The following is a 12,090-nucleotide window of genomic DNA, read 5'->3' as shown; positions in this document are numbered from 1 at the left end:
TCTCTTTTCCTTCACCTCCACCCTGATGGCATTTCTTCACAAGAAAACATGTCTCAGCTGAGCTTGGTCTCAGACTTGTGTGGAGTCACTGGTGTATTGAAGGTGTATTGTGTCTGGGTCATGCGAAGCTTTAATGTGCTGTGGAATTAGAAATGTTGTGGGAGTTTCTATTCCAAGTATCTTAATTTTTCTGGGTGACCTTGTGAAATTTCCTTGCACCAGATCTGTATCTTGCCATCCTGCTGCCTTTATCTAATTTGTTTTCTTGTGTGTGTTACTGACATCCAGTGAAGTGTAATTTGTTTGAGAAGTGGCACTTATAACAAGGATCCTGCTAGTAATCCCTGCATTGAATCCCTATATACACAATGTTCCAGGAATAATTAAAGTCACAAACTTCAATCTTGAGGGATGCACAGGGGAAACCTGTCCTGAAATGAGGCTTGGCATATCTGACTCTTCTGCTTCTAGTGCTTTTTAACAGTAGGATTTGCTATTTTTTTTCCAGGACTGAGGTAGATTTAAGTGGAAGTCTGACATCCTGAATTTACACGTCCTAACAACAGTGTTTATCAGTCAATATTCTTACTGTATCCTTTCTCTACCCCTTCTCTCTATTAATTTTCCTCAATAGTCTGCAGGGATCATTTGCCAGCCTGATTCAAATTCCTGCACTTTCCTGGCATCTTGTTTTATAACATCTTGCATCATGTACTTTCCATTTCTGTAATCCATTTAATCCGAAATACTGGAATGGCTTTGCAGGTATTATTGCATTTCTTTCTTCCTTGTGTTAAGAGGTAACAGGTCATTTATACAACTTAATCCAAAGTCTCTTGGCTTCTGGGATTATTTTTTCCTTTTATTTTCCCACTGATTATCCTGGGGGCTGGTAGCAAGAGCACAAATGAGAGTATGGAGACATTGCCTGTATTTGTGTATACTGCTTCATTATGTTGTGCTCAGAGCACAGCTTGGCAGTTTAGCAGTTAAACCCCTGCAACTGATGTCCCCCAGCAATAACATTACTGTTGCCTGTCCTTAATTTTTGGAAGTGTTGGGCTTAGGGTTTGAAATAATGAAATGCTGTTGCATCAGAAGTGGTTTTCCATTCCTTTTGGCTCTGGAAGCGGATATTCACAGTTGGGTGAAGTTCATTTTAATCCTCACAAAACCAGAGCTGGATTTGTACAAGTTGTCGTTGTTCTGCTTTAGAAACACTCTGTGCCTTCTGGATCCCTTTATCCCTCCTGGGGGCTAATCCATGAGCTTGCGAAACGCTCGGGGTGACTCCAGTTGTGGGATGGAGGGGCACCCAGTGTTATCTCCTTTTCCTCTTGCATTGCCTTCTCTCACTTGTTCCAGAAAGGCACGGTAGTGTTTGTAGTGTATACTTTCTGATGTGTATAGATAGTGGGATGTAATTATCTTCCCCTGAGGTAGAGTCGTTATGCTGGCTGTAAAGAGAGAGGGTCATAGTCCTAATGGGAAATGATTTTAAAGCAATCTTGACCAAGTCTAGTGGAGCCATTTCAGACCACTTAAAACTCAGCCAGTCCTTCACGGCACTTGTGATATGTCCACTTTATGCGGTGAGAGGCAATGGGACTAACACTTGTCGAGGGATAAAGAAAATCTATGATAAACTGCAGCATCAGCTTTGGGCAAGCGTTGTGTGCTGCCACAGGGGAAAGGCGCCAACAGAGCCTAGTCTTGATTATTATTGTTCTTGATACTAATTTGGAAAAATGCAAGGCACTCGCAGAAGCAATAAGCCAGTAGTCGTGAAATCCGCCACCTTGGGCCTCCTGTGCTACAAAAGCTGCCCCTCTGCCCCCAGGCTTGATTCCTGCAGAGTCGAGAGGATTGTTCCAGTTTCCCAAGCAGGTGGCTGGGCAGATAGTGGCACAGTCCCCAGATCAGAGCCAAATCGCTGGTGGATGCACTAGTGGTTTACCTGGGAAGTTCAGGCTTCAAAAGTGCACTGACTTATAAGGCAAATTTGGTCAGAGGTTGTTTAATAGCAAATACTACTTCGTGTTATAAGATGTCAGAGGAAGACAGACTTCAGCATGCTTTGGCATGTGGTGGAGTTGTGGTTAGTAGCAAGGTGAGGAGAAAGACTTCGGCAGAGCTGAGGGAAGGTGGCAGTCAGCAGTTGTAGGTCATATTGAGGGGCACTGGCAGGTCTGTTGGGACCAGCCCGGGACTAAAAAGCAGACACCGCTTCACATAAGTGATTTTCTGTATTTCAGTCCTTTACAGAAGCACAGTAGCCAGGGCTGCGCAGGTTAGCAAAACTCTAAGCTAGTGCCCAGGAGAGCAAGAATAACTAGTAGTGAAATGCTCCATGTCTGATTTTCATCCTTTGAGCTCCTCTGTAATGTTATTGGAAAACAAAAATTGCTTAAATAATGGAACAGACCCAATGAAATCGTGCAGTGATGCAGAAGGGGTGAGGAAGGATTATTTCCTTTCTTTCCATTACTTTTCTCCTCCCGCCTTGCCTCCCGAACGTGGGTGGAATCTGCATGTCAGGCACTAGCAACATCAGCGTGGCCTGGTGGCTTTTCTTAATGGCGAGAACGAGATTAAATGCAATTAACGTTGGTTGAACAAAAACTGCCCTCAGTTTGTATGCCGATTAATTAACAGCCATCCTTTCAGCAGTGGCCCTTTGTAGAGTGGTGTTTGTTCCTCCTGGCCCCGGTATTTTCTAGCACATGTCCAAAATCAAAAGCACTGAGCATGTTCCCTACTGCGATGTCTGGGGCTACCAGCTCAGCGGGGAAATGCAGCCCCCCCAACCGAGATGATTTTTTTGTGCAGTCTAGTAACTGCAGAGCTGCTCAGTCAGTGGCAAAACATTTCCTGTTAAGCAAGGCTAATGACGGGAGCTCTCTGTGAGTTAGAACAATGATCAGAACAATTGTCTGGAGGAAATCAATGTTATAATGCATGAACAAACAGGTGAGTCTCAGAACAGCTAGAGATTAGTTGTGCTAGTAAATAACTTCGTATTTGGGTGACGCAGAGCAATGGGGAGGTGTCAAGGCAGAGCGAAGCAAACAGTGTGTCAGCTCTTGTGAGTCAAAGGAGAGTGAGGAGGGGGGAGAGGAAACCAGAGAGACTGTTTCTGTTCCTTGCACTCTGTTGGTGGGGTATGTAGACCAGGGGACTTCCACGTGAAAGCACTTTCTGGGGTGTTCTGATAATGCGTCTGGTGAGTTTTTTGAAAGGCGTCTTTTCTGCTGTCAAGCCAGCTTTGAAGACACCATCTGGGGAAGTAGCCAAGAAGTCATTGGGTGAACTTCTCTGCTTTGCAAAGCTATTAACACCAGTACAGAGAAGAGGGAAAACAAAACTCTCTTCATAGCTTTTTGAATTAATGTTTTTTGTTGCTGCCAGGCATACTCCTGCCCCTTCTTATTCCAAACCCAAGGACGGCAACTGTTGGACTCCTGAAGGATGAGAGAGACAGAGAGGCTTTTCTGTGCAATAACTATATGGCACAGAAGTGCTGTGATCCATTAGTCAGCACAGCTGCTCCACAAAATAGCCAATACCCTGAATGTAACAGAACAAATTGCACATAACCAAAAAATACCTGCAGCATACATCAAAACAAAGTGACTCAAATGTCCCTTGCAGCGCTTTGGGGTGCTAATAGCCCCGCAACAAATGCTTTATCCAGTGGAAAGGCCTTGAACACCCATCTTAGGACAGGTCAGGATTTTTGTATTTTGTTAGTGCCTCTTTCCAGACTAACTGAGATGAAAAAGTTGTGTGGTCATGTTACTGAACTCTGCTGTGTGCCAACAGGTATTCTGGTTTTGAGAGCTACTTGCACACGGCAGGGAACTCAGAACTATGGAGATTAATTTCTGCTTTGTCACTGACACTCCAAATGCACCAAGTCATTTATCATGGGGATCTGCTTTCTGATTTCTTCATAGCTATACATTGCCCATATGTGTGAGTGCCGTGGTGCAATTGCTTTTAGAATATTAGAACAAAGGCAAGGCACTCGCTGGAGGAAACTTGCAGGGTTTATTCCGTGAGACTAAAGGCTGGTTAAATAAATATGTCTTAGCGCAGCTGAGGCTTGGCAAACAGTGTCTCTGGCAAACACTGAGGGAGGAAGTTCTTCAGGGTCTGGGCTTTCAAAGACGGAGATTCCTCCACTGGCTGTGAGCCTCCGGCGAGGCCGAGAGCCGAGGCGCAGAGCTAGCCAGCGACTGTGGGAGGTGGAGAGGATGCTGCAGACTCGCCAGGCAGCCCCGAGCTCCTACCCTGGGATGCAGACTGACTGAGAAGGAACAGGAGGAAGACAAGAGAGCGGTGCATTAGAAAATCTTGCTGAGACTTGCTGGCCCTGATGCTGGTACCAAGGCCTCAGCTCTCTGTTACAGGAGAAGGAGCGTGTTGGGTGTTGACTGGACTCCCTTCTCAGCAGGGGTGGGATTTGTGGAGCAGATCTACTTGCAGAGGTTGACCCTTTCTCCTCATTCAACTGGAACCAGAACTGGAAAGCTGCTGGCTTCCCCACAGGTGCTGCAAAGTGATGGGCTGTGTCAGCTGAGCAGCCAGCCAAATTGACCGCTGTTAGTTCCCAAGCGGGGTCTCATGGTGGTGGAAGAGCATGGGTTAGTGGCTCGAGATCCCGCTTGCCAGGAGAGGCGTGGAGGAGAGCACTCTGTGCCCTCCAGCTGGATTTGCTGTCAGGACTGAACAGATTGCCATTCCTGTTTGTGCTGCAGCCATGGCTGTGAGGAATTGCCTTTGTATGGAGCCCTTTGTATGGACACTGTATTCATATGTAGAGGTGCTGGGCTGGAGCTCATCGAGACTGGAACCTGGTGTCTACCTGACATTGCATTGGCAATGGCAGTAAAAATAATTTACCCTCCCTGTGCAAGAAGGGCACTGTCCCTTCTCATTAGAGTGTGCGGTGCGCTCTCCAAGGCTGCTTGTTTCCCGAGTTGTTCTTCTGCTAAGACTGCAGCAGAGACCAGCTAATGCCAACTGTGGGGCAGTTATTTTGTGATGAGGCACCGAACTTCTTCAGACTGAGCCTCAGCTTGATTAATTGGAGTATCCTGTCATGTGGGAACAGCTTGTGATTGCAAGCTGCCTGGACTTGTTGTGTATGCAACTTGCCTGGTGCATATGCAACGATAAGGGCATGTAGGAGAGGTAAGGCTTCTCCTTACCTTTCCTGGCTCCTTCTGCTCAAGGTAAGTCTTGTAGCAACCTGGTAGCATCTTGCAGGGAGGATTCCAGGTTGGAAGGAAATGAAGGGGTGTCAAATCTGTATCGGCATGGTTGCAGTGCTAGGTGGAATTAAAACGCTGGTGTAAATGGTTAGTTTAGCAAAGAGTGGGGTTAGTCTTAGAGATACGGCATCCTTCCATGCTATTACACAGCATGTGAGGCATGAAATTGATGCAACTGTGCTTTTAAGTAGTTAGCCACAGGTTTATAAACTGATGGCCTAGGAACAGTGAAAACAATTATATGTGTATTCTAACAAGCATAGACTTATATGATGGGCTGACAGGCCACGAGGCCTACAGAGCTTCTACTGTGCAGCGTGCAATGGCTGTGTGACGCTCTGCAGTAGCTGGCAGAGGAGACCTCTGGCCTCTAGCATTAGATGTTAATCGTGCCTGCACTGCACAGCATGTTCTGCAGAAGATCCAGAGGAGCATGGATCCATAGCCAGCCAGAGACTGTACTCTGGTTTCACTTTCTTTGTAAATTGAACCGTAGCCATATGAGAGGGTTCAGGATGGTCGTGGTCTACACTGGCATGGCAAATGCTGCAAGATCTGGATTGGCATCTGAGCAGGAAAGTCTGAAACAGCTGGGAAAGTCATCCCTCTGTGCAGGCTGTTGTGTACTGCCAGTGCTTCAGTTCCCAAGAAATGCCAACCCTATAACCTTCAGGAGCACTCCATGCCCCTGATGAGGGAGGGGACATTAATTAGTTGCTCCATCCAGCACAGGCTGGTCTTAGATGTAATTGTGTCAGGCCACTATTGGGAGCAGTGTGGGCTGATCGACAGTATCGTTACCTGCATCCTTTGTTCACAGAAGCTTCCCTTGGTGAGAGCTGCACAGCAGGAAATTGGTGTCTGGCCTGCCTGGCAGCCCATCAGTTCTGGCTCCAGTGCTCACTGTGCAAAAGATTTTGAGAAAGTTTAGTCATCCAGAGTGAGATGGAACCTGATGTTTTTGCACAAGGAATGTTTGTGAGCCTCCAGCTCAGTGCGTCTCCGGTATGTGGGTAGGTTAGGCTGGAAAGAATTGATTGAGGTTAAGTGCTGGCTGTTTGCATTTTCTCCTGAAATGAGTAGAAATACGTAGTTACGATTTTGAACGTGAAATTGTGTAACTACGATATTCTTTAAAATTACTTTAAAGAAAAAGGTTTTGCTGTCTTCCATAAGGGTTAACCACAGAGTGGCCACATTGGTGGCTTTTCCACAAAATGTAGCGTTCCTGGACACTTCACTGAAGTGTTACAGTGTGAATACAGCAAATTACTTTATTGCAAAATTGATTGCGAGTTGTTGCTGCTTCGCTCATTACAATTTGTGTGAGTGCTTTTGGAGTTTTAAAAATGTATTGCTCTGTGCAAAACTTTTAAGTCACTAATGATGAGAAAAATTACCTGGGAAATTAGAGTCAGTCGAGTAATATTGATGGTTCATTTGTCAGATTTCTGGATAAGCTTTGTCTAAATAATATGGCAAACAATTTTCTCTTTATTCTTGAGTCCTTTGAAGCTTTTCCAGTTCATTGTTGTTAGAGATGGGGCTGTCTTTGGAGATGCATGGTCAATGTAGACTGAATATGCTGACCTTGCAGGTGTTAGGCAGCAAATATCAGCCTGCTATGCAGAAGTAGCCAAAATGACATCCTCACCTTCTGACAGATACTGCCAAGTGTGCTAGCGTCGTTATTTTGTGATGTTCTCCTTTCTGATTCACATTCAAGGAAGCACAGCTTCTCTCCTAAGAAAGGCTAGTGTCTAGAGAGTAGAAACGAGCTCAAATCAAGCCCTAGTAAAAATGGGTGGTGAGACCACGTGCAGCTAACAGCTGTCTTTCTGTAGCTGGCTTTAGCAGGATCCTCTAAACATGGGTAAGTACTGTCTACTCTGCAAGATGGAACTGCACCTATCCAGAGCATGAGAAAAAAGTAGTGTGTTGATGGGCTCACCCTATGCAATTCTGCTGTTCGTGTAGCTACACTAGCAGTTCATTGATATAAAGATGCCATTGCTGATGCATGAGAGCTGATTACCTAGGTTTTGAAGTAGAGTCCAACATCGATACCCCAGATCCTCAGAGGGAGAGGTGTTCTAGCTGGTGCCAGGTGCGTTCTCATCCACTGCTGATGGCATTGTTGGTTTGATTTCTTTGACTTTGTAGGACTGATAAGATAAAAATAGGAAGAGACCATAGCAGGCTCTGCAATCTCCATCCTAAAAAGGTCAAAAGCCTCCTGTTTTTTCTACCCCTCAGAAGTCCACAGCTCATACACAGATACCTGCAGGATCTGAGGATGTATCGCTTAGAAAACAGGAGGCTCCTGTGAGGACAAAGCAGGCATGATTTTGCTTTGAATTTTAGGAGGGTTTGGGTCTTAACAGGATAAAGGCTGTCAAACATGTCAGGAGTTAGGGCAGTCTCCGAGTCCCTCTCTTTCTTCCTCTCCTCTCTCTAGTGCTCGCTCTTATGTTGATCCTGTTCCAGGATGAGTGAGTGGTGTGTGCATGTTTGATGGCAGCTAATCAAAGTGCTCCAGTGTCCTGCTGAGGCTGGGACTTTGTGTGGAGCTACACTTACTCCTGCAACCCAGCTGCTCTGAGGCTTACCTGAGACCATGGCCTTTCTCTCTTGCTGGAGGCCATCGGGTTTATAAACCCTAATCACATGTAACTGACTGTATATTCTTGTTCACAGAATCAGTCTCGCCTTTGATATCACGACCTGCTGTCTTGCTTCTACAGTCCTCTGTCCCCTTGAGTGTCTTATGTTTTACAGCTGGCAAAACCTGATGATTTTTCTGTGGGATTTTCACCCTGCCAACATTACTCCTTCATTTCTGAAGGAAACAGTCCAATGTCAACAGCTGCATAACTAACTTGCTGCTTTTTCCTTTGTCTCCTTTCTCCTCCAGGAGCTGTTAGTTAATTCTGGATAAACATCAGCCATCAAAGAGCAGAAGACAGGGACCACAGATGCCCTTGGAAGCCCCAGCATCCTTCGGATAGACAGTGACCAAAACCGGTGCCTTCTGCCCTTCGCGGTCCAAGACAGCGACATGATTCCTCTGCTAATTGCCTGCATGTATCAGTCTCACTGGATGTTCCTGGAGTTGGGAGGAGGGTCCCAGGAGAGGGGGACGCTCTTGTTTCCTTTTTTATTGTATTACAGTGTAAAGAATCATATTGACCCCAGGTGCTTCCAGCACAGCTTGTAGCTTGGAGGCTTGCCCAACACGAGACTGGTTCACCCTGTGCTAGCTTTGGTTTCACCAATCCACATCTGAGTTTCAAGAGCTGTTATCTTCGTCTGTTTGCTCTGGAGAAAGGGGTCTGAAGTATTTGGAAGTAACCCTGACTAGCTTGTTAGGATTAACTGTTCCTAGCATGCTCCCATCGGTTACACCGGCAGGCGTGTTTCTTCCCTTCCAAGGTTCCCTCCTAAACAATAAAGTGTTTAATGGTCACTGTGTGCTGTGAGATACTTTCAGTCCCATGAGTTTGTAAATTGCTGTTTTCTGCCTACTACCCATGCCAACAAAAACTCCAAACAAGCGTGAGGAATAGAAATATTTCAAGTCACAGTTAATAAATCACAAAACTTGTTCGTTTTGGTCCTGGGCTGAATGACTTTGGCTTATTTGAAAGTACTTGGAAGAGTGCAAAGTCCTGGCTGAAGGGAACTGGTGTTGGTGAATCATACTGAAAGAACCTTTGCCTGCTGAATGCAGAGCCCAAGTTATCTTTCTTTGTACCAGCTCTTGTGTGCAGTTCTGCTTTGTCTGCCATAAACCGCCATCCCTTTAGCCTTGTGCTCTGTTTTGAGCCCTCTCCTTGCTGAGCCGAGGGACAGTGGGAGCTGTGTGCGTCTGGCATTTCATCCTCGTAAAGGTAGGTGCAGTAGATTTGCAAAAGACCTGTCAGCAAACCAGGGGAGCAGGCCTAGCTTGGTAACCTGATTCCCCTTCTCTGGCTAAAGCTTCTCCTCTGGCAGAGTTTGCTGCTCATGTCCTCTCTTGACTGTATCTGACAGTTTCTGAAGAATGTGAACATGGATTTTTGGAGGTCATGTCAGAGTTTAATGTAGTGTTTATGAAAATGGATGAGGGGGGCTGAGAATTGTTTTCTGTGTTATATTCTGCTTTGTCTCTTTTTTCTTTAGGCAGCAACTTAGTGCTTTACATCTTCATTAAAGCAACAAAATGCCTTTCCTTCTTGTGGAGAGCTGATGCCACAACCCTCTTCCTCCTCAGAAGCATTGTTTTTCTTACCCATGGTTCATCTCTGTTAGTCTCAGATCTTGCAAAAATTCCAGCTTTTTATCACTGTGCAGGTCAAACTTGCTGTCCCCAAGGGAGGAAGGGCAAGTTTTCCAAACCAAAGTAGGACACTTGGTGCCCTCAGATCTGTTTGTAGCAGTACTGAATGGGCTTTTGCTGCTGCCGCCATGCCGGCTTTTGGATTTGCTTGGGATAGCCGGTTCTACAGAGCCACAAAACTTCTGAGACTGCACACAGAAATTTGGAGCACCAAGGTCTATCCCTGCCTAGATTTTCAATTATTGTTGGTCTGAAGAGAAAAGTACCTATTTTGTCTCTTCCTCATTTTCCTCTTGCCCCATCCAGTGTTGCCCTGGCATGAGTAATTTGCATGTCATTATTTCAGCTGCCCTAAATTGGGGGGGACTGTGATGCCAGGGCTGATTATTTGGCGGCACTGGACAATTTTCTCTGTTAGGCAACTGTAATACATTTCCATGTTCTTTTATAATGAGCTTTATTTACCAAATTGGCAATTCCTCTGTTGAGAAATAACTGATTACAGCATTCAGGGAGTTGCTGTCATCTCAAGATACGCAGGTGTCTGTGGAACATAAACAGATGTGATCGTTCAGACAGTGAACTCAATTGATAGAGGGTAGGGGGAAAAAATCAGCCATAAAATCATAAATGTAACATCTCCAGCTAATGTTGGCCAGGTGCATTGCGGCTGTTTTGCAGCCCGACAAGGACAAAGTGGCACTCTAAGGCGATCCAGTACCTCCAGATGAGGGACTGCTTGATTATTAGCTGAAAATATACCTCTTGCTTGTCATCGCACGTCAGTACTGGCTTGCCTGACTCTCGGTCTCTGGTAGTCTCTGAGAACAGACATTAGTTCATCATGTAGCCTTGAAGCGGGAAACTCCTCTCTCCTGCCATGTTGGGTTTGATTTTAGCTTACTCCGTGATGAATGTCTGCAAACTTCTTGGTGGTCGTGTGTGTGTGGATTGTGGTCCCACCTACCTTTCAGGCAGTCCCTTTCCTTTGGTGTTTCCTAGTGCCCAGGAGCAGTTTGTTGCTGCTGTTGCCCTGATCATCAGCTCAGGTATCTGAGCCTGAGGGGAAAAAAAAGATGAGCAGAGATGTCGATAGGAAATCACCAAACATGAAGTTCAGTTTGCAGAGCCTCAGCTGCCATCTGAGTAAAAAATGTAACACAGCTTCTTGAGTGAGTGTTGTCTCACTGCCTCCCCCCAGCCCCCATCTTTGCTGCTCCTATACTACCGAGGCCCTTGCAAAGAAGGAAGAAGCCCTGAATCTTCTCTTAGGCTTCCTCTCCTTATGTTTCTCCTTGACTGCTTGTTGGATATTCGGAGCATGCATTTTTTTCATGCAAGATTGTGACAGCAGGTGTCAGTTACGCTCCAAAGTGGCAGAGATCATTATTCCTGGAGCCTGGTGTCCAGTGTTGAATAGATGTCCTTATCACACTGCTACTGTCACAGTTGGCATTAATGGGCAACTAGGACAGCAGGATAAACAAGGTCTGAATCTATTGTAGAAGCTGAATTGGAGGCCGTTTCCTCTGGTAGGGTAGGGGCAGCCAGCCACACTGCTGTCTGTGCTGCACGTGCTGGATAAAAAGGAGCTCTTTTGTGTCCAGGAGTATTTGTGACCTGTTTCACCTACTAAAACCAAACCTGCCCAATGCCAAATGCAGTTCGGGCGCAGTGCTCCGTTCAGCTAACAGCTGCATGTCCATTTTGCCTGCCTGCTTACTGCAGTTCTGTGTGCAAATTGGGTAATTGCGTGTACAAATGCATCCGGTAACTCGGATGCAATGTGCACAATTGTGGTAATTTCACGTGAAAATACAGGCTTGCGGAGTGCCCACTTTATGAGTATGATTGTTTTAAAACTGGCCAGGTGAATGGAAGGAACAACCTTTTTATTCATGCATAATTTCTTAGTGTTGCAGGAAGGAAACAGAACAAAGACAGCGAAGTTAGAGAAGATACAGCGAATAACAGAACTGATAGAAATTTTCCAGTAGGCTTCAACAGCTTTTTAAGTGAAACATTCAACAAGCACGTTGAGATTCCAGTGTGCAAGAACATCTTGGGCTCTCTAAGCACCAAATTTGTGATCTTGCATAAAAACACAACCCGTTGCCTCCTGTTGTTTATATTTCAGACTTGGCTTTGCGAGTTGCTTTATCAATATCCTCTCTGCATTCAGGCTTCTACCAACTCTGCCTTGTCCATAACGGGAGAGGCTGGAGGAGGAAGGCAATTGCCAAACGTGTCTGTAAGCTATGTGGAGGGTTTTGTGTAGCTGTAGGGGGAGAAGAGTAAGTCTCATTTCCTATTTTATAGTCTGCTGAATCCTGTGATCTCATGCTGTGTGCTCCTTTTCCAGGCAGAATTTTTCAATTTGTCTTTCAAGTTGTTGTTATTTTTTATTTCCAAACTGGTTAAAAGTGTTTGTCTGTAGCTTGTTGCTAAATTGTTTGTCTGATTCCCTAAAACGCTTCATTGCCAGTCTTGTATACA

At 45.6% G+C, this 12,090-nt stretch overlaps 1 protein-coding gene across 1 annotated transcript in view; it reads left to right on the top strand.

The window, feature by feature from the left end:
* CHCHD6 (coiled-coil-helix-coiled-coil-helix domain containing 6) overlaps nucleotides 1–8,892 on the top strand; it is a 115,632-nt gene extending 106,740 nt beyond the window's left edge. Inside the window, exon 9 of the mRNA XM_050904664.1 lies at nucleotides 8,191–8,892. Within this exon, the coding sequence (XP_050760621.1) occupies nucleotides 8,191–8,204 (14 nt within the window). The 3' untranslated portion in view covers nucleotides 8,205–8,892. The remainder of the gene's footprint in view (nucleotides 1–8,190) is intronic.
* Nucleotides 8,893–12,090: the final 3,198 nt, after the last annotated feature.

The sequence above is a fragment of the Gymnogyps californianus genome, chromosome 13, assembly GCF_018139145.2.
Source record: "Gymnogyps californianus isolate 813 chromosome 13, ASM1813914v2, whole genome shotgun sequence".
NCBI classification, from domain to species: Eukaryota; Metazoa; Chordata; class Aves; order Accipitriformes; family Cathartidae; genus Gymnogyps; species Gymnogyps californianus.
The sequence above is the reverse complement of the archived record's forward strand: the minus strand, read 5'-3'. Positions and strand labels throughout refer to the sequence as shown.